Genomic DNA, 22,270 nt, shown 5'->3' with positions numbered 1-22,270 from the left:
ATGGCAAGAAAAGTTCATCATGATGGAAAACAGTTCAATAACAAGGATAAGCTGAAACATTAATGATTAAAGCACGAGACAGAATTGATGAGAAAATGCTGCTTTCTCTGATTCAGAACCAAAAAGGTGAACAGAAGTGACTTTACATTATGGAGACGATAAATTATGAAGATCTGATCTTTATGTTGACATTTTTTAATTCTATTTAATCAAATTTACAACTGTAAAATAAATTATGTTCTATATTTAAATTTCTACCTGTTCTGATCTCTGTGTTCCATGTTGAGTAGAACAAAGCAGATGAATAATAACCAGCTGATATAATGTGTGTTTGTAATGAAGAACTCAGAGTCAGGATTTGTAGCCACAGACCTTTATTCTTCCTCCATCACACACAAGATGAAGGAAGTTCTCATTTCATCAACCTAGAACAGGATTTAAAGACTCAAAATCAGGATCAAGTGTGGCTGCACAAAAAGCTGATTTTCACTGGACAATAATGTGTGAAAGTCTGTCAGCAGTTTGGAGATTCACTGCTTCCTCTCTCATTTCACACTTTGTGCAGCTCAAATGCTTTTAGTTCAAGTAAGTGTCAGAGGAACACAGCACACTTCTCCTCCATTCCTCGGGCATCTTCGCACTATGTAAGATCCTGTTGAACAACCCAGTCACAAACTCTACTGCTACCTCTCCGAGACACTTCCATACCTCCACAGGTATATCATCAGGACCAAGTGCCTTTCCACTCTTCATCCTTAGCACACCAGCTCACCTACGACCGCTCAAACACTGCGTTATGATTTCCATATCCTTCTGTACACTACCGTTCAAAAGTTTGGGGTCATCCAGACAATTCCATGTTCTCCATGAAAGCTCCCACTTTCATTCATGTGCTAAACATAACTGCACAAGGGTTTTCTAATCATCAATGAGCCTTTCAACACCATTAGCTAACACAATGTAGCATTAGAACACAGGAGTGATGGTTGCTGTAAATGTTCCTCTGTACCCTATGGAGATATTCCATTAAAAATCAGCTGTTTCCAGCTACAATAGTCATTTACCACATTAACAAGGTCTAGACTGGATTTATCATTTATTTAATGCTATCTTCATTGAAAAGAACTGATTTCAAGAAAAAGGACATTTCTAAGTGACCTCAAACTTTTGAACAGTAGTGCATATTTATATAATGTCATATTTTTTTAAATTAGCCATGTAAGATGAAATGATATTGATGATAGTTCGTGTCCTTGTTCCTCTTTTAGCACACATCACACAGTATTACAATGAATAAGAACATTCAATCATCAAATACAATCATTTTCATAACAAGCTGCTGTGGAGGCAAAACCTTTTTGTTCTTTGCAATAAATCTTTTGTTCTTTATTCAGAGCTCTGAAGGTACAGGTGACACAGAGTGCAAAGCAGTCTATGTGTCAAGTCAAACTGGAAGGAGCTGAAAACTCAAAGGAGAAGCATTTACGCACAGGTCCTACACTCAGCTGGGGGGAAACAATCTGCGGCTTCAGGTTTGTCACCGGCGGCAAAAAGGAGACACACGCAGCACTGAGGAGGAGCTGAGAATGAATGACCGTGTTCAAACAAAGTGTCGTGAATTTCTGTTGGGAAAGCATCAAGATCTGCGGCAAACTGTGCAGGATTGCCTTCATCTCCAAAATCCGGGTTGCAGCCGGTAAGAGCAGAATTCTGGAGACTAAAAGACTGTTTAAGCTGCCGATGTGTGCCACTGCAGTATGTGTTAGCATTAGCATTAGCCACGGAGATCAGCCACGAGCGGCTTGCTGTGAACTTTGTCTGTTTACCAATAATTGCCGTGTGTTTGAAATTGTTCAGTTGAAAATAAGATTGCAGGCTAATTGGTGCTAATCAGAGCCCTAGAGATAGTAAGAGTTGCGACACTCATGCTCTCGCAGCGGGGCGGTCACGTGGTTCATGTAAGTCTGAATAGTTCCAAACATGCAGCGCTGTCATTTCCTTCTATGGCACTGAGAGCGGCGATTTCACGGTAAAAAAGGAATAAAATCACACCTCCAAATACTTGTTTGATTATTAATTCATTGGAGTATGTATGTAAATGTCAGTTTTACATTTTGAGCTGTAAGGTGACATATTAAAGACACTTTTGGGGTTTTGGAGGGAATGTTTCACATTCATGTTGGCATGGAAAATCGACTTTTACACAGAAATGTAAGATGATTGAAAATGTTAATTTTTGCCCAGCTGGATTATTGTATTTCCAGGCAATGTCTATATTTCTCTGATTCACTTACTCGTAGTCTGGCAATTATTGAAAAGCAGAGTAACAACAGTCCATTCAGCAGATAGTGTCCAACCACTTCTGATGAGGCAGGAGTTGACTCACTATAACCATTTTAAGACATACACAAAATATATATTCAAGAATAACAACTCATTATGCTTTGATGAATGAAATAGTATGTTTTATTGACAATGGGAGAAACAATGAGGGTCTTTGTGTCTTCAGTGAGGGTTCTCGGGATACTGGTGGATAGATAGATGGATACGATAGATATTAATAAATATATTTGTTAAATACTTACAAGTATAAGTTTATGTATTATAAAGGGTCTCATATAAAGGACGTAGTCTTGACAATTAAAAAGAGGTAGCGATGTAGCTAGGTAGCTTTCAAAGAACAGCTACAAGCACATGGCAATGCCTGAAAGTCGGTCATCTGCCAATATTCACAAATACAGATAAATGTCTGCACCACAAAGGGCTTCTGATATAATATAAAGACGTTAAAATTAAAAAGAGGTAGCAACTCATCAACAATTAATCCGTCAATATATCCCTGGAGATAACTTCACAGCTAACAGCAGAGTCGAGCTAAAACAAGTAGCAGAAATTCGGTCGTCTACCAAGATAAAATATATATATAATTACGCTGCGCAAATACAAATAAAGCTCAGCATATGCATCATAAAGAGCCTCTGATAAAATATAGGCAGTTGACAATTCAAAAGAGGTAGGCATTTCATCAACTTACCTCCACATATACTCAACGACCTGCAGTGCAAATGAACGCTGGCTATCACTGTCGAAGCGGTGCTTGGAACTAAACAAGCCTCCACAACCCGGAAGTAGACTGGAAGAAAGCGTACAACGGCACCCTATGGGAGTGTCGCAACTCTTACTATCTCTAAGGCTCTGGTGCTAATTAGAGGGTTCCAGCTAAGACCAGTGAATTCATCCTGTTTGTAATGGTGGGTTTTTACGATGCCCTTTATTTATTTATTGGATCTGGAAAGGATTGCACTTTAAAAGCACTTTATGCACTTAAAATAATTTTAAAACCATGAAGTAAAAAGTATAAAATGGTTAAAAATTTTAATAAAAATCCTCAGAGTAATTTTTTAAACTGTGATTTAAAATTAACTCTTTAGAATGCAGATAAATTCATGTGTGGTATAGTATTGGGTTGAATATTGCTCATGCCATGATTTGTCGCTTCAGTTTATGTGGTGTTGAGGTTGATAAACATAAACTGAGTGGAGTAGCATTTGCCAATGTGGTGAAAATGTCCATGAGGAATGGTTGTTACTATTTGCTGAATGCAGTAATGTGAACATTGTCCTTTTGTGTTCTGTTTAAAGGTTTTCCACCTTAATCTATCAACTAAACGTATGGACTTATGGAAGTTGCCACCTCTGTATCTCATGAATTTGTGACCACTGCAAAATAAAAGAGGGAAAAGAAAGAAAGCAACTGTCTGATTGATGAGTGGAGTCCTGCTCAAACCCTGGGTAGATGAAACATCCTTTTTCAAGTGGGGAAACTGCACAAACTGTGATAAATATCATTAATGCGAATCACCTGTCATTGAAAGTGGGAGGACACTTGACACTATGGGAGAGTGCAAAGAACAGAGAGTGAGAGCTGCCTTTAAACAGAACACTGAGCAGTAAAATACATTCACTAACTTACAGCATGAACAGTTTTCTACCAGCATTCCTGTCTTGAATCAACTGCAGTAGCATCTTTATGTTCTCTTTATTCTCTTTTTCCATGTCTGTTTTCTGTCTATGTTCCTTATTTTTAACAGTTTAAGTTCATTTGTATCAGTTTTAGTTGAAACTGAAAAGAGCTAAAAGTGAACTATTGAGTTGAAATGTGTCCTCTGTGTTGGCTGATGAACATATGGGACACTCTGACACTTGTGTATAGAGTGGTATCCTAATGAAGATGTGTTTGATGTGACAGGTGATTGGCAGGAGGAGGAGAGTCTGACGGAGGAGCAGAGGAATGTTGGCAGCCATTTAGTCTGAGCTCAACAACGGAGGAAACATGGATTCTTCACAAAAAGTGAGAAACATACCACTAACATTATTATCATGAATTTGTTCTTTCAAATGTGTAAAGTTGCTCCAGTTGGTTAGATGGGCCGACCAAAGCCAGGTGACGTTGGCTGGAGAGATGTAGCTCTGCAGAAGCAGCTGTACTGAGGATATAATGGTGGACTGCTTGGAAGCTGCTTGTTTTTTGTTTGAGGCTGAACTAGCTGCTGATCATACTTTCTGAAAATGTCTTACATGGTGATGAAGATAAGTAACCGAAGAAAAGTCTTGTTTTTCAAGCAAGTTGTTGAGGAAGGTAAAGAGCAGCATTTTCTTTGGTAGAGAATAATACTTTTGAGCATTGTGAGTTTACCAGCCTTTTCCTTCTCATGAAATTCAGACAGTTGAACCCAGAAGTTTACTTGCACTGTATAAACGACACATAACCCTTTTTTTAATTTACACGATCTGACATTAAATCTGGCAATGCTTCTCCTGTTTTATGTCGGTTAAGATGACCAAAATTATCTTTAAATGCCAGAATAATGAAAGAGATTTTTTTAATAGAATTTTTATTACTTTCTTCACAATCTTGGACTTGACTATGGACTTTAGCCATACTATGTTCCAAGGGTCACATCATAACAATACTTGTATACATTCCACCCAAGGTAACTGACTTGGTTCCATGTGATGTTTTGCATGATACTGTTGCTAGGATACAGACTCAACATCCTGAGGCGCTTGTAATAATATTAGGAGATTTCAATCATGTCAGCCTCTCCTCTCATCTGACTGGATTTACACAGTTTAACTGCCCTACCAGAGAGAATAAAACCCGAGACCTGCTGTATGCCAATGTCAAAGAAGGTTACAGAGCTACTGCCTTACCACCACTGGGCAGGTCAGATCATAACTTGGTTTATCTGCAGACCTGTTACAAACCTTGTGTGCTGAGACAGTCTGCAACTAAAGTCCAAATCAGAAGATGGACTCCTCAAACTAGTGAAGCTCTAAGGGACTGCTTTGAATCAACAGACTGGAATGTGCTTCTGGAAACAGATGAGGACAGTATGAACATTGACAGACAGGTTGATTGTTTTACTGAATACATCAGCTTCTCTATAGACGCAGTCATACCTGCAAAGGCTGCCTGCTCTATGGATAACATCCTGTATTGTATCGGTACCAAAAATCAAATGTCCGGCTGAACTAAATGACTACAGACCTATTGCTCTGACCTCACACATCATGAAAACTCTGGCGCAGCTGGTTTTACGTCTACTGAGGCTTGAGGTCAAAGACAAACTCGATTCCTTGCAGTTTGCATACAAAAAACACATTGGAGTGGATGATGCCATCCTCTTCATGCTTCACCGTGCCCTGTCTCATCTGGAGGAACCTGGAGTTTATGTGAGAATCATGTTCTTTGGTTTTTCAACTCCATCCAACCCACCATCCTCAAAGACAAGCTCACAGAGATGGGAGTGGATCCTTCCTGTCTTTCATGGATCACAGATTACCTGACAGGAAGGCCAGTTTGTCAGGCTGGGGAACTGTGTTTCTGGGATGTTAATGAGTAGTACTGGGGCTCCACAAGGAACAGTCCTGGCTCCATTCCTGTTCACACTGTATACATCTGACTTCAAATACAGCACTGAGTCCTGCCACATTCAGAAATACTCTGATGACACTGCTATCGTGGCATGTATCAGAAATGGACATGAAGCTGAATACAGAGATCTGATAAGTGCCTTCAGTGACTGGAGTCACAAAAACTGCCTGCTATTCAACGCCTCAAAGACAAAGGAAATGATCATAAATTTCCGCAGATCCAAAACCCCTCTTCATCCATTGAACACTTGTGGTGTTGACATGGAGGTGGTGACATCATATAAATATTTAGGTGTCCACCTTGACAATAAATTAGACTGGTCTAAAAATGCAGACTTCATCTACAAAAAGGGCCAGAGCCGACTTTTTTGCCTGAGAAGATTTCGATCAATAGACATCTGCAGTAAGATGCTGCAGATGTTTTATCAGTCTGTGGTAGCAAGTGTCCTGTTTTATGCTGCAGTCTGCTGGGGAGGCAGTATAAAGAACAAGGATGCAAGGCATCTGAACAAACTGATTAAAAAAGCTGCTCTGTAGTTGGAATCGGATTGAACACATTGGAGGATGAGGTGGAGAGACGGACACTTAGAAAGATGGAGGCCATTCTAACAAACATGGATCATCCACTTCACATTTGCCTCAGTGAACAACAAAACATTGGTGGACGGCTCCTATCCCTGTGCTGCAGGACAAAAAGATTCAGGAAATGTTTCTTGCCATCAGCAATCGGACTGTTTAATTCAAAAGCAAAAGATAAGACCAAACAATTGAATTTCCCTTCGGGGATTAATATAGCAGTCCCTCCAGGAATTTGCGATGTTGTGATCACGCGAAATCAACCAATCTCTGCGAATTTTGCGTGGCCTTGCAATTTTGTCCAATCACCGCAACTTTCCCGCAATTTTGGCCCGCCTCCCGTGAGTTCCACCAATCATAGCAGTCCCCAGCGCAAACCTAATGCACGTACGTCACCGAATTCACTTCCTTGTTTATGGTTTGAAAATGCAGACATGTGCAGTACTAATGTCTCTCATTTACCAACAAAAATTACTGCTGAAGACATTGATAAACAACTAATTCACTGATGTTTTTCACCAAAGTGAAGCTAAACGGTTTTACAACCGTGCAATATTGTGGTGGAATACAAAAAAGAAAAAAAATCATCGATTAATACACTTTAAAAAAACACGAAACATATTAGAACGGCTGAAATGAGCGGAAAACAGACCACATTAATCACCATGATGGAAACCGTTGCATCCAGATCCATTAGAGCACTGAAAGAATGAGGTAAATTAGTTTAATTATTCCACCAAAGAACTCGGCAGTGTTATGTGACAATCGGCGTGTGTGAATCCTTCCTCTGTTACCAACATCACTCAAAAACAGACTCAGGGATTTGAATGAAATTTTCAGGGTCGGTCAGAAATGACACAAGGACCAAATGATTAGACTTCAGCAGTGATGCGGCTTAAAGTTTGGATCCACGTATTTGTTAAGGATTCATAGCGGCACTGCGTCTGATAGCGGCACGGTAACCATGGCAACAGGTGAACGCTACCTCAGCGGCCCGCTGACGATCACATGATTGTGATCCTACAACAAATCTACCACTGTGGATGTATCGGAAATGACACAAGGAACAACTGATTAAATTGTGGGGGTGTTTCTGAGTCCCATCAATTCCAGTTGCCAGCTACATATTTAGGTCACGCGATTCGGTATGTATACATGCAGAACACACACCTGTCTTGGTGCAGGACTGCGCTCTCTGTGCTGTTCTTTTTAGTTGACGTGACCAGCCGTGAGCGTGTGCTTGTGAACACATGTGTGCCAGGATGTGAAATTAACTTTTTAAGCCACAGACAGATATGTCCAAATATGATTCATTCAATAGTAAATTAGCATTTTGTGCCGCAAATCTACCAACCACATCATGTTAAACCAGTATCTGGCTGCTGCTAATTTCCCACTGTGGTGTGCCAGCTTTTGTGGAAATGGGTTGGAACGTTTTTTAATTAATTTCGGAATAAATATTGTCAATTACAGCGTTGAAACATGTTCTACAATCTGGAAAAAATGCAGCTTTTTAGTAGTTGTCACTGTCTCCCGCAATTTCATCACAACAAATAAGCTTAAAACATTGCAACTTTTATCGCAATTTTTTTTAGAAAAGCTGCCGCGAATTCAGGCATTTTCGGCCGCAACAATCATGAAAAACGCCCGCGAAATCTTGGAGGGACTGAATAACGTAATTCTATTCTATAATCAGAAGTTTGCATACACTAAGATTGCTATGCCTTCAAGATAATGATGTCCTGACTTTGAAAGCTTTTGATAGATTAAGATGTATTTTCAGGCACACCTCAAACCCACTGCTTCCTTGTGTGATGACATTAGAAAACCTAAAGAAATCAGCCAAGACATCAGGAAGACATTTGTGGGCCTCCGCAGGTGTGGTTCATCCTTGAGTGTAGGCATGTAACGATATGAAAATTTGATATCACGATAATTGTGATCAAAATTATCACGGTTATCGATATTATCACGGTATTGTGAAATATGTTCAAAATGTTTAAAAAGTACTCATAGGCACACTTAAATCAATGAACAACGTTTTTATTTTAGCAAAAAAACAATCAAAATAAGAACTTCAACCTTAAATAGCATATTAATAAGCTACAAAAATTAAAGAGGGGACCTTAAAAGAGCCAGGAGGTAGTCCGTTTGCTTGAAAGCAACATTTGGAATAAAGTACAACAAAAGAAGTAAGGTGCCACTGCCTCATAAACATTAACATTTAACATAAACATTTGTTGTGCAAAGTGTATGAATCTTCACATTCAGTGCTCGGAAAGTCTTACAAATATTATACAATAACACTAGTAGTAAAAAAACAGTAAAGTGGATGCAAGAACAATATAACCACATGTAAACAAATGTGTAGTGCAGATGGTGGTTAAAATAACATAAAATATGTAAACAAATCAAATGAGCCACACTGATTGTCTGTAGTCCTCACCATAAGGTGTTGCTTGCTGCTGACTTTGATCACTAGTTGAGATTGAAACGTAAAAATGTCAGCATATTTACTTTGTCTGGCTTGAGAAGTGATCTTTGAGGGGAGACGATGTGCCCGCTGGCACTGAATACCCTCTCGGATGGCACGCTGGTTGCTGGGATGCACAAAAGCTTCCTGGAAACCCTGGCAAGATGAGGCAGCTCTGATGCATGCCCCCTCCACCACACAAGTGGATCCTCCTCTGCTGAAATGGATGGCAGAGACAAGTAGTGCTTTATTTCTTCCTTCACTCTCTCTGCAGTGGTCATAAACTGACCCTCCTCCCTTCTCTGGTTCCTTGCTGAGGAAATCTTTCTCAACAATCCAGCCAGGCCTTTCTCCTCTGATGCTGGAGGGGTTAGTGTTGTGGAGGTGCTGCTGATGCTTTGTGGTTCTTCCCTGATCTCTACAGGTGCTAGTTTCAAGGCTTCCTCGTGTACACAGCTCTCAACAGTTGCAGCCTCAGGCTCATCTAAAAAGGTGCTTTTGAAGCGGGGGTCAATGAAACACGCCATGTCCATCACTGTCTTTGCCTTCTCTGTGTATCTGTTGTTAAGATCTTCTCTCATCACTCGTTTCATTTCTTTGGTCAAAACTGAATCCCCACCTTTTTCGACCAGAACATCACGGGTGATGTGGTCCAGAAGAGGTTTCAAGGCTGACAGCGTCACATGTGTCTCTGAGGCAAGTGCGTCAGTCAGTTTGCTCAGGGGCTCAAGCAGCTGGCAGAGTTGCTCCATGACACTAATGTCTGCATCCTTGGGCATTAAATGATACGTTCCTTTTTCAGCAGCCAATGTGGCACAGACTGGCTGCTGTTCGCTGACGAAACGCTCAACCATCTTGTGTGTAGATCCCCATCTTGTCACCACATCATGGATGAGAGCCTTCTGTGGAACGTTGAGAGTGTTTTGCTTTTCTTTCAGTGCTCTCTTTCTCTTCCAGCTCCGTGAAAAGGCTTGGACGAGATGACGGCAGGCTCTGACTGCTGTGTCCACCCTCTGGATTTTCAGAGCCTTTGAGATGGCCAGGTTTAAGTTGTGCCCAAAGCACCCAAGCCACAGATCTGTGAACTCTTCAAAAGCCTTCACCATGTTGGTTGCATTGTCTGTTGTAATGCAGCAGAGGTCTTGCTTCTTGATCCCCCACTCCTCCAGCATGTTCTCGAAAAACTCTGTGATGTTTTGAGACGTGTGATCCTCTGGAAAGAACTGGGTTTCCAGGCAGTGTGATGACAGCTTCCAGTCTGGGCTGAGGTAGTGTATGGTGAAGCTTATGTAGGGTTGCCCTGCCCCACTTTCACTGGTCCAGATGTCTGTGGTTGCAGCGTAGTATGTTCCCTGAGTTACACTTTTTGCAACCTCAGCTTTGAGATCGTTATACATCTTTGGGATTTCAGTCTTGGAAAAATGATTCCGTGAAGGAACTTTATAGTGAGGCACAGCAACCTTCATCACGTTCAAAAATCCAGGCCTCTCAACAGTTTGAAATGGCATCATGTCTTTCGCAATAAAATACGAGATAGCTGCTGTGAGGTCTTTGGCATGTTTTGAAGTCGGTGCATAAGCAGCCTTCCTTTCAAACGCCTGAGTTATTGTTTGTGCCACTGTGACCGAAGAAGTACAAGCTGTTGGAGGATTTGTCCTGGTTCTGTCCATTACTCGCCCTCTCTGTAAATAAGAGGAAAACAAAATTATAATGGTTATTATTAAATAATTATTATTATTCATCATCACACACACACACGCCCCCCTCTCCCACACCCACCCACACACCATGTAACGCTGTCTTCTGAACATTAACCGGCCGTTGATTCTATGTCGGACTTTCTGTCGGCAACAACGGTGCATTTAGCTTTAGCCACGGAGCTAGTATTGTGCCGGAGCAGAAACGAGACGATTCTATGTCGGACTTTGTCGGCAACAACGGTGCATTTAGCTTTAGCCACGGAGCTAGTATTGTGCCGGAGTAGAAACGAGACGATCACGCTCCGTTTTCACGGTTCCCTAAGCCCCACATGCATTCATTTAAGTTATCTTACCTTTAACTCGCTGCACAGTTGCGGGTGGTGGTCCCGTAGATGAGCCATCATGTTGGACGTGTTTCCACCCTTTGCCGATGCTTTTTTGTGGCATTTTCGGCAGACTGGGCTGTTTTCTTCCACCAGTCTCCCTTGCGTGTCTTTATAAAAACCGAAGTACGCCCAGACTTCAGACTTGGTCCGTTTCGACGGTGGAAAAATCTCTCCACTGCCGGTATTGCTGCCCTCCGCCATATTTATGAGTTGTTTACTGTTCAGTGCGCATGCGCACGGGGCGCATGTGTCCGATTGGCTGCATGCTGCTGCACTTCTCACAACAGTAGTACGCCTATTCCTGAGATTTTCCGGATTGTGGCAATCAAACACGGTTTAACGGTAATTAAAATTTGAAACGGAATTACTAACCGTCAGACATTTTACCGCGGTTTATCATTTTAACCGGTAATCGTTACATCCCTACTTGAGTGCAATTTCCAGATTGCTGTGGTTTGAGGTTTATCTGTCCAAATAACTACATGCCCAGATCAACACCATGGGAATGTCAAGCCATCTTACTGCTCAAGATGGAGATTGGTTAAGGTTAGAATTGTTTTGGAGGGAAATGTGCTCATCAACCCCAGAACAAAAGCAAACGACCTTGTGAAGATGCTGGCTGAGGATGGCCTGAGTACACCATCCCAACTGTGAAGCATGGGGGTGGCAGCACCATGTTGTGGGAGTGTTTTTGCTGCAGGAGGGACTGGTGCACTTCACAAAATAGATGGCATCAAGAGAATCGAACATTATGTGGAATTATTGAAGCAACATCAGCCAGCAAATGAAAGCTTGGGCTCAAGTGGGTCTTCCAAATGACAAGGACAGCGCTGGTGCAAATCTGACACTGTCCTGGAGAAACTGTGCACTACTGACTTAGAACTGCTTTCTGCTTCACTGTGCCCTTCATATCTGCCTCAGAAATTTCCCCAAATATTTGTGAAACTTGTCTATATCCGTCCAAAGGCCAGTGAAATAAATACCTGTGGGCAAAAAGGTGCTTCTGCTCTGGGTTCCTCTGACCACAACTGCATCCTCCTTATCCCTGTCTACCACTGTACCGAAGCAAGGCAAAGTGCAGAACATCAGAGTGAGAGTTTGTCACACTCTGCAGGGATGTCTGGAGGTTACTGACTGGGATGTGTTTAAGGAGTCCTCAGCTGATATTGATGAACCAACTGATGTTGTGAGCAGCTGGGTCACAGACTGTGAAACCAGTGTTATTCCTGATAAAACTGTTAAACTATATCCAAACACTAAGCCATGGCTTTCTAAGAAGCTTAAAGACCTACTGTACATAAAGAAAACAGTCTTCAGAGAAGGAAATACACTAAATCTGTATAACTGACAGAAGGAAATAAAGTAGGAGATCAGGACCCACAAAAGACAATACAAAGACAAACTTGAGTCTCAGCTCCAAATGAACAACCTCAGTTCAGTCTGGGACGGCATGAATCTGATCACTGGAACTAATTAATGTGTCAATGAGAGAGTTCAGCTCAGCGGTTATAATTCTGATTTAGAGCTGGCTCAAAGTCTAAACAGTTTTTATGTCAGGTTTGACTCCCATGATTTTAGGGCTAAACATGCTGAGACTAAAAACTGTCTCATGTCAGCGTCTCCACAGAATCCCTTTCTTTTATCCGGGTTGGAAATAAATCTATGTTAAAAATGTAATCTGGTGTCTCAAACAGTGCAGACCAAAGAAAAGTCCTCTACCTGATTACATCGGTGGCCGTTTATTGAAAACTTTTACGACGTCTGACTAAATGACCAAGATTGCTGCCGATGTCCCTGTCTCTTATGTTTTGTTTCATTTTTCTTTAAATGGCTTTTATTTTGCTTTTAATTGTTTTACTGTGGTTTTTTTACGTTTGTAAAACATTTCCTTTAATCGTTGCTGTTCCTTTAACTGTTTTCAGGGATGACAATTGTCTGTGGATCCGCGGATTTCCGCCGATTTAATGTCAAATTTGAACATTTCTGTGAATCCTCTAAATCTGTTGAGAAAATTTTAGGGGGGTTAGGTACTTTATTGTCGCTGATGTTAACGTTGTTAACATCTCGCGGGAGTGAGGCGTGAGTTTCGTTAAACGAAACTTGCGCCTCACTACGAAACTCACGCCTCACTCCTGTGAGATTTTCCCTGAAGCTATCGTTCGATTGTAAACGGCCCAGCAGTTGGACAGCTTCAAGCTTGGACCAATCAAATTGCTCGTAGCATTCTTTGTCACAAATTCATGGTGGCGTGTTCGACTCGGATGTTTGGAGATTTGGTATCGTGCTCAGCGGAATGATGAGATTTTATCGAAGGATCAGGAGTTATCAGTCACAGAAATTGACAAAAGTGTCAAAAATAAGTTCCGATGGGAATGGCTGGAGAGAAAAGTCACTGTGAAGGTGAAAATTGGCTCAAAGATCGACGAGGTAACGGAAACACTTGGACAATTTCTGAAGAAACCAGACGTGGCCAGAAAAGCTTTTTGTGTGTATTGTAACGATTTGATTAACTACGGATCGCGTGGATGCGTAGCACTGTCAGACAGTTACACCAGCAGCATGAACAGCTACTTCAAGTGCCAAGGCAAAAGATACATTGAAAGAGAAGGAAATGGCTGCCAGAAAAGCCCACCAGCAGGAGTTGAAAAGGAAGGCTGTCCAGAGACTTAGACAGCTTGCTGCAAAGAGAAGAAAATTGACAAAATAGGAGTGTTGCAGTGAACTGACTTGTATATATTGTACATAGTAGAATAGAACTCTCATAGATTTGTGAAATATTTTGGACTGAAGATAGTGAGAAAAGATTGAAGAACATGTAAGTTAACTTTTCATTAAATTTGCTGACTGAAACAAGTCTAGTGTTATGTTTTTGACCATTTTTATCAGTCTAAATGACTTCTATAAATCTCTCAGCTTCAGCCCCCCCGCCCCGCCCCCTCCACCCCGCCCCGTCAATTTTCAGCTGAAATACGAATTTCCTGTTGACATCCCTGTGTTTTACTGTTTTGTTGCTTTTGTTGTTTGATGGTGAACGGTTGTGTAACTGCTGCACAACAAATTTCCCAGGTCGTTCGGGCCAAATCCAGAATTCAGTGGCAGAATTACAGATCTTTTCTGGACTGGTATCAACATCTGATCCCCGAGGAGAAATTTCAAATTGTACATTTCTCCAGTAATGTAACTTAACGGAAAGTCTGGGGATCAAGAGATCCTGGTGGTACAATCCCATCAGTCACGAGCTCTGCTTTGTTTTTCACGCTGATCGACAGATTTTACTACCCAATATTCTTAAACTACCGTGTAGAAAGCTGAAAACTATCGGCCTGTGAAAATAGTTTTGTTGACATTGTGAGTGTGCTGTTGACACATTTCTAGGTTTCTAATGACAAAGCTGCTAGCATGTCTGCAGATTCTTGATTTTGTTTCAGCCTCATGTCCAACTACATGGAATTGAGACTTTTAGGTTCAATTTTTTTCATGATTGCTCTTCCATCACTGCCTCTGTTTTTATCTTTGTCTTTTGCTACAGAAATGTAAACACAGCAATGGAGTGAGATGTGGGACCTCTGAGGAGGATAAGGATGGTTCAGCAACAACGGCAAAAAGAGATGAATCACTGAGTTGTGAGCAATGTGACAAGACTTTTATTACAGCAACAAAGCTAAGAATTCACAAACATATTCACACTGTGGACAAACCATTCAGCTGTGATCAGTGTGGAAAGGCTTTTACTCAGAAGAGTGACTTAAAAAGACATCAACTCATTCACAGTGGAGTTAAACCATTCAGCTGTGATCAGTGTGGAAAGGCTTTTACTCGGAAGAGTCAGTTAAAAAGCCATCAACTCGTGCACACTGGAGTTAAACCATTCAGCTGTGATCAGTGTGGAAAGGCTTTTACTCACAAGAGTCAGTTAAAAAGCCATCAACTCATTCACAGTGGAGTTAAACCATTCAACTGTGATCAGTGTGGAAAGGCTTTTACTCGGAAGAGTCAGTTAAAAAGACATCAACTCATTCACAGTGGAGTGAAATTGTTCAGTTGTAATCAGTGTGGTAAGGCTTTTACTCGGAAGACTCATTTAAAAAGCCATCAACTCATTCACAGTGGAGTTAAACCATTCACCTGTGATCAGTGTGGAAAGGCTTTTACTAAGAAGAGTGACTTAAAAAGACATCAACTCATTCACAGTGGAGTTAAACCATTCACCTGTGATCAGTGTGGAAAGGCTTTTACTCACAATAGTCACTTAAAAAGCCATCAACTCATTCACAGTGCAGTGAAACCATTCAGCTGTGCTCAGTGTGGAAAGGCTTTTACTCAGAAGAGTCAGTTAAAAAGCCATCAACTCATTCACAGTGGAGTGAAATTGTTTGGCTGTGATCAGTGTGGAAAGGCTTTTACTCTCAAGAGTACATTAAGAAGTCATCAACTCATGCACAGTGGAGTTATACCATTCAGCTGTGATCAGTGTGGAAAGGCTTTTACTCACAAGAGTCAGTTAAAAAGCCATCAACTAATGCACAGTGGAGTTAAACCATTCAGCTGTGATCAGTGTGGAAAGGCTTTTACTCACAAGAGTCAGTTAAAAAGCCATCAACTCATTCACAGTGGAGTTAAACCATTCAGCTGTGCTCAGTGTGGAAAGGCTTTTACTCAGAAGAGTATGTTAAAAAGACATCAACTCATTCACAGTGGAGTGAAATTGTTCAGCTGTAATCAGTGTGGTAAGGCTTTTACTCGGAAGACTCATTTAAAAAGCCATCAACTCATTTACAGTGGAGTGAAACCATTCAACTGTGATCAGTGTGTGAAAACCTTTACTCAGCATGAACAGTTGTTGATCCATCAATGCCCCCATTCTGGTAGAAAGCGGTACCACTGTGACTCCTGTGAAAAAACTTTCAAGCACCAAAAGAGCTTAAAATGTCACCAACGCATCCACACTGGACATGATGTGTACCGATGTGATCACTGTGGTGAACCATTTGTATTGTACTCACAGTTAAAAGCTCATGAAGTGACCCACACTGGGGTTAAACCATACCTTTGTGATCAGTGTGGGAAACGCTACAGCTACATTGCAAACCTCAAAGTTCACCAACGTGTCCACACTGGGGAGAGACCATACAGATGTGATGAGTGTAAGAAGACTTTTACAACTTTGTATTCCCTGAAACAACACCAGCAGATCCGCACCAGAAAGAAAGCATTCAATCAGTGTCACAGTGAGGTATGTAAAGACTGGTCTCAGTCACAGTGTACACACAATTGTGTATTGGATAATTTTGGATATTGCTGCAAAATTGTTTCAAAACAGTTTTGAACAACTGTGGTCGGTTGAATTCTGTTAACACATTATCAGCTATCGTTCAGTCTAACCTGTATTGGTTTTGTCACAGAAATCTGGTCCAGGTTAATCTGGGGATGTAGGTTAGATTAGGAATTCTGATGTAATCAGACAACTGAATGTTAAATTCCAACAGTGACGTTCTCTTTGTTTTCCAAGCAGAATGGAACAGATGGACAAAACTCTCAGACTTGTCAGCACTCTGCCAATGGTGAACAGTGCTGCTTTGACCAGTCTGGACCAACGTCCAACCAACAAGGAACCCTACAACGACACCAGCGTATGCACACTGGACACAGACTGAACCCCTGCCAAGAAGATTTGTCCATGCAGGGTTCAGTAAAAGTTCATGAAGTCCTCCACAAACTTAAAGTCCTTGAGATCCGGCTTCACAGAATTCAGGTCTAATTTCTTGTTTAGTGTCTTCGTTGCTTCGTTGCAAAATCCATTAAGAGGAAAGCTGTCGTTAACAGATGTGACTGGTAAATTAATCAAACCGTTCAAAGTGGTTACTCAGTTAAATGAATTATCAGTGGCAGAGGGATAGACGTCTGGATGGAGGCAGTGAGCAGCAGGGCGAATTTCCTCAATTACCACCTTAATGGTTCCTCAGATCCCTCTGGGCTGCAGGAACCCGTTAGATGCAGAGCTGGTTCAGTGATTCTCTGATGATTAAGCAAAATTAATTGAGGAGATTACTGGCCTTAGGGTTCCTGTCTGTCAGTCTGTAAATATAAAAACATGAAGTGTTCTATGAAAAGTCCAATCTTTGAAAGCTGACATGTAGTTCAGAATCATTTCTTTGTAAATTAGCTGCATCCAGTCATTACCATGACATTGGCAGTGATTCTCTGATGATTAATCATAATTAATTCAGGAGATTACTGGCCTGAGGATTTCTATCTATCTATCTATCTATCTATCTATCTATCTATCTATCTATCTATCTATCTATCTATCTATCTATCTATCTATCTATCTATCTATCTATCTATCTATCTATCTATCCTTTCTCAGCTACAGCATCTGCACCTCTGCTTCTGTGTGAAGTAGTCATTACAGGAGAGAAAGTGGAGAAAATCTGACAGATTTTGTCAAGTGGTCCAGAAAAATCTGACTACCCCTACAACTTCTCTCCTGTAATGATAGTAATAAGTAATACATAGTTGATACTTCACACAGCAGTAGCAGAGGTGCAGATGTTGTAGCTGAGAAAGTTTGGAGGTTGCCACTTCTTGCATTCCAAGAATAGTAGGGGAGTCAGATTTTGTCAAGTGGCCCAGAAAAATCTGACTCCAGATTTTATTTCATATCATACAATCTGCACTTTTAACTCAACCTGCATATTTCTGTTAAAGTCCTAGTTTTGAAATGGTCTCTCTGTTCTTAATCTGCCATACTGTGATCATTTAGCCCCTTATTTTATTATTCTGTTCTTACAGACTGTAATTTACGAGTTTTTTTTTTAAACTTGTTGTGATTTGGTGTTTTAGCTGTTGTAGCAAATAATTTCCCAGGTGTGGGATAAATAAAGAATTTCAATTCTATTATATTGTTAACTGTCCCTATAAAAATAACAACAATAAGAAATTACTACGATACTAAAACTAGAACTATACTTATATTAAAGACTTTATACATAAATACCAGACATATTTTGATGCCATATCTTGCATTCTTAGGGGAGTCTGATTTTAAGTAAGGAGATATAAAGTTTTCTCAGTGAACAATTATTTTAATGACACGTGTAGAACACTGATGGAATGTGAACAATATTTGGCGACTACACCCTGTCCTGTCCTGATGTCCTCATAGGAGTGAAGCTGAGAGTAGCGTAGGATCTCCCCAATGCCATTTAGGGTGCGCACATACGGATGAGAAGAGGAGGAGAAACATGTCACCTAATCATATTTAACAGGAAAACATGTCTGCAGGTCAGCACTTAGTCACATTTAACCCAAAAACAACAGCAAAAGCAGTAAACGTACAACAGAAAAACCTGTCAAGTGGCCACAGAGTGAAAAGTAAGTCACACGCGTTCACGCGAAGGGGGAGTCAGATTTTTCCGGGGAGTGTGAAAATTGCACAACACCTGGGTTAGTCTGTATCCTTTTTTCTGATTGGCTGAGACGAGACACGTGACAGTGTGCATCTATTAATGATCGGAAGCATTCAGGTCGTTCTGGTTATACTCGGTAGCGCTCTTCAGTAAAGGAGACGCAGTTTGTTATTTTCTTTGATTATCGCTCGGCAAATTACAAAAAAGTTGCAAGTTAACCCTTTTTTCACATTTATTAGGCAAAATTAGCTTCGCCACCGTGGCTAAACATGCTAAAAATGGCTTTGCCATCCTGAGGAAGGCTTTGCCTATGGCGAAGTGGAGAATGGCTAGCGCAAGCACAGAGACACCCTGAAAATTTGACACAATCTTAAATATTATGAAATATTTGTTGAAAAGTCTTTTTCGTGTGTTTCTAAGGGTGTGGCTGCATCAGAAAGACACAAATACAAATGATATTTTTTTGGTTTGTTGTTTACAAGAAATATTTTATGGAACCAGTCAATTTTCAGTTTTAATGTCTTTTATTAGGATGTGTTTAGTTTTATGATTGTACTAAAATAAATGACTCTTGAAGACCTCAAAGTGATTCTTAATGCAGTATTTCACAAATGTATGGGATGTCCAATCCACTGCTGTATTTAACAGCAATCTGATCTGCTGACGTTAGCAAGACAAACAAGTGAAGGTTTCAGGCTTTTATCTAGAATTGTTCTTGAGATATTCATCTTCAAACAGCCTCAAATTTCAATGTGAGAAAATCAAAATGAGTGAAACTGGGTCTGCAGTCCACTGAAAAACCTCTAAGAAAGTGTCTGACATACTGAACTAATATTTCATAGATAGCATTGTAAATCTCCACAGTTTATGATTTAAAAAAAAAAGTTTTTTTGGGAGATGGTCAATGATTTGAAACTGAGTTTGTCCCCTAGAGGACAAATGGCACAATCACAGAATGAGGGTATGTTTTGAAAAAATATCATTCAAAATTTGTCCAGAGAAGTGACTATAATTTGAATTTTAATACACTTAACCAAGTGCTATAGGTGGGGAAAAAAACATGTTTATGCAGCATGATGTTGCTTTGTGATGTTGCAACTGACATGCTGATTTCAAAATGGAAGCATTTTAATTTCTAATGCTCTCATAGAAGATGACTGGTCAAGTAAAATTGACTCCTGTGACTCTGATGTCATGCAGAGTCTTTATGCTATGAAGTGGAAAGGGTGAAAGAAGACAGACTGGACATTTCTGAGTGAAACTGAACATGGCATGTACTGATTCATAAAAACAAGTGTATTATCTTTAATCAAGCCTTACATAGTATTTACTAGCTGAAGTACTTCGGTTTTGAACACAAGAATTACTTGTCAAGACGACGTTGACTGGAGCTCTGCTACAGAAAGGCAGTTCATTTTCTGCTGGGGTTCATAACATACAAGATTTCTCAAATCTACAGAGATATTTTTGATTTGAAATTAGGGTTACCTTAAATTAATAATATATATTTTTTGATACTTTCTCTAAAAAACTCTAAAAAAGCTTCAGGTGTAGCTGCTGGAAAAGAGCCTGCAAGTCACATGGTGGGACATGTGAACATAGTTCAATAAGAAAATCAAGCCTGTTACAGTGTTGCTCTAGTCCCCTCTGTTAAATGGCATCAAAACAATGGTCAACGTGAACAAATCATGAGTGTTGACATTGCACTCACAACAGTACCTCTCAACTGTTCTAATTTTGATCTATTTAGGAGAACAATGTAATGAGTGCACCGAGAGATCCAATACAGGGAGCTTTCCTTTTTCAAAGATCATTAGAAGGACAGAACCAGGGACGGACTGGCCATTGGGCAATGTGAGCAAATGCCACTGTGGCTGCCTGGTCATGCGGCTGCCACCAGGCAGCATCACAAACAAATAAATAAATGAAAATATAAAGCGGGGCGGAGCAGCCGCATCAATAGACGGCCGCAAATGATTAGGCTAAATAAATAAATAAAGCGGACCGGCTGCGTCAATAGGCGGCCACAAATCAATAAATGAATAAATAAAAATAATAAAAAAATTAAGTGGAGCTGAAGGCGCCCACAAAAAAGAGGGAAAAAAGCAAACAAAAAAACAGCCTGTTAACTGTAACAAATAATAGGCCTACTCAACTAAACAATGATAATGACGTTTTTTATTTGTATGGTTGTTTGAATATGTTAGAATATTAACATGACTTATCTTCTATAATTTCTGTTTTTTGGACAATACAAATATAAAGTGTTTTATTTTTGAAGTAGAAAAAAAATGAAAACATGTTAAAAAGAAGGGGTATTCAGACCATCTGTATTTTTTATTTTTCTGAAGATTTATTCTTGATTTTTATTCTTTGATATCTTAAAATCGAGAGGTTAATATTTCTAGAATTGCAACAGGTTGGGAGCTGAAGCCTTGTGGTGACACTATATATTGCTCCATGATAAAAAATGATTAGCTCATTCTTACAGCTATTTAAAAAAATACTGAAAACATTGTATTCGATTAAAATGTAATTAAAAAAAATGTTAAATGTCATCAGGGTTTTCAGAATCGCTCTTTGTCTGGTCCCTCACCTAGAGCCAATTTACCAGTGGCTATTGCCCCGGAGAACATAGCTCCCAGGATCACAGGGACACTCAAACCCCTCCACCGCGATAAGGTGGCGATTCTTTAGAGGGGAACACAGAACACACGGGACGCAGGACATGACGCAGGACAGGACACAAGACAGGACACAAGACATGACACAAGACATGACACAAGACAGGAGAGGAAAGGAAAGGAAAGGAGGAATAGAAAGAATAAAAAGAATAAAAAGAAAGAGTAGTAGGGAAAGGAAAGGTTGTTCAAAGCCAACACCACAGCTTCATCAAAAGATGGATATTGTACATTCATGGCTGCCTCCAGCAGCTTTTCTGCAGAGCCAAACATATTTTGAAGGTCCTTGAACATGGCCTTCGACATTTTGTCCATCTTCTGGGTCATTTGAATTATTTGTTTCGGTGGTGGTGTTGACACTAAAAAAATTTACACAAATTAAAGGGTGATTTTGGAGAATGCCGACGCCAGTGTGCTCATTGCATCAGGAACCTTAGGACTTGATAGCTGGACATTTGTGGTCAGCTGGTGGCCAGTCTGGGGGCCACTACGACTACCTTGGTTGCTGCTGACTCTGTTGTCTCTTGGCTGGAGCAAATTTCCACTGGAACTTCAATGGCTCTGTGGGCGTCTCTGGTGTACATTGTTGAACTTGCCCCTGCGGTTCTGCTGTGGTCTGAACCGTTGCTGGTTGTCCCTTTTTACTTGGCCTTTGCAGTGACAGAATTTGCCACTGTGCTGTCTCTGTGCAAAGCCTGCACGAGAAGCGTTTCTGTAAAAGGGTCTGCGATGATAATCAGCTTGGTACGCTGGTCTGTTGTACCAAGTGGGCCTTGGATTGGTCAGCCTTTGGTAGCTGGGATACCTCTGCCAAGCCCATGCACGACCAGTGTTCCACTGCCTGCGTGCAACTCGATTCCTAGTGTTGCGGCTGGCATGGGTTGTTGTCTTGCAACGCTCACCCCTTGAGGCCCACATCGTTGCACAGCTGCAGGAGGGCGCTGCCTTCTTTGAAACTGGGCGCGCTGTTCATGTCTGTGATTTGCCTTCCTATCAGAGGAATTTCTGTTGGGTGCCGAGTCAGAGTTTCTACCATGGCTGAGATGTGACAGTTGGTCAGCCATTCTTCTGTTAAACGGAACGGCGCGGTATGGTTTTTTACTTTTAGT

The 22,270-nt window shown here is 40.7% G+C and overlaps 1 protein-coding gene across 4 annotated transcripts; it reads left to right on the top strand.

Moving 5' to 3' along the window:
* Window positions 1–1,598: 1,598 nt before the first annotated feature.
* Window positions 1,599–21,038, top strand: LOC127537566 (gastrula zinc finger protein XlCGF26.1-like). 4 transcript variants are annotated; one of them, XM_051960165.1, is made up of 4 exons: window positions 1,599–1,696; window positions 4,249–4,350; window positions 14,601–16,304; window positions 16,584–21,038. In XM_051960165.1, the coding sequence occupies exons 2-4, from the start codon at window positions 4,333–4,335 to the stop codon at window positions 16,827–16,829; spliced, it is 1,968 nt and encodes a 655-aa protein (XP_051816125.1). In that variant the 5' UTR covers window positions 1,599–1,696; window positions 4,249–4,332; the 3' UTR covers window positions 16,830–21,038. The 4 variants fall into 4 exon arrangements, with proteins under 4 accessions (XP_051816125.1, XP_051816121.1, XP_051816123.1 ...); XM_051960161.1 differs by having other exon boundaries at window positions 16,581–21,038; XM_051960163.1 differs by lacking the exon at window positions 1,599–1,696 and adding an exon at window positions 3,650–3,834 and having other exon boundaries at window positions 16,581–21,038.
* Window positions 21,039–22,270: the final 1,232 nt, after the last annotated feature.

Source organism: Acanthochromis polyacanthus, chromosome 15 (genome assembly GCF_021347895.1).
Source record: "Acanthochromis polyacanthus isolate Apoly-LR-REF ecotype Palm Island chromosome 15, KAUST_Apoly_ChrSc, whole genome shotgun sequence".
Classification (NCBI taxonomy): Eukaryota; Metazoa; Chordata; class Actinopteri; family Pomacentridae; genus Acanthochromis; species Acanthochromis polyacanthus.
The sequence above is the reverse complement of the archived record's forward strand: the minus strand, read 5'-3'. Positions and strand labels throughout refer to the sequence as shown.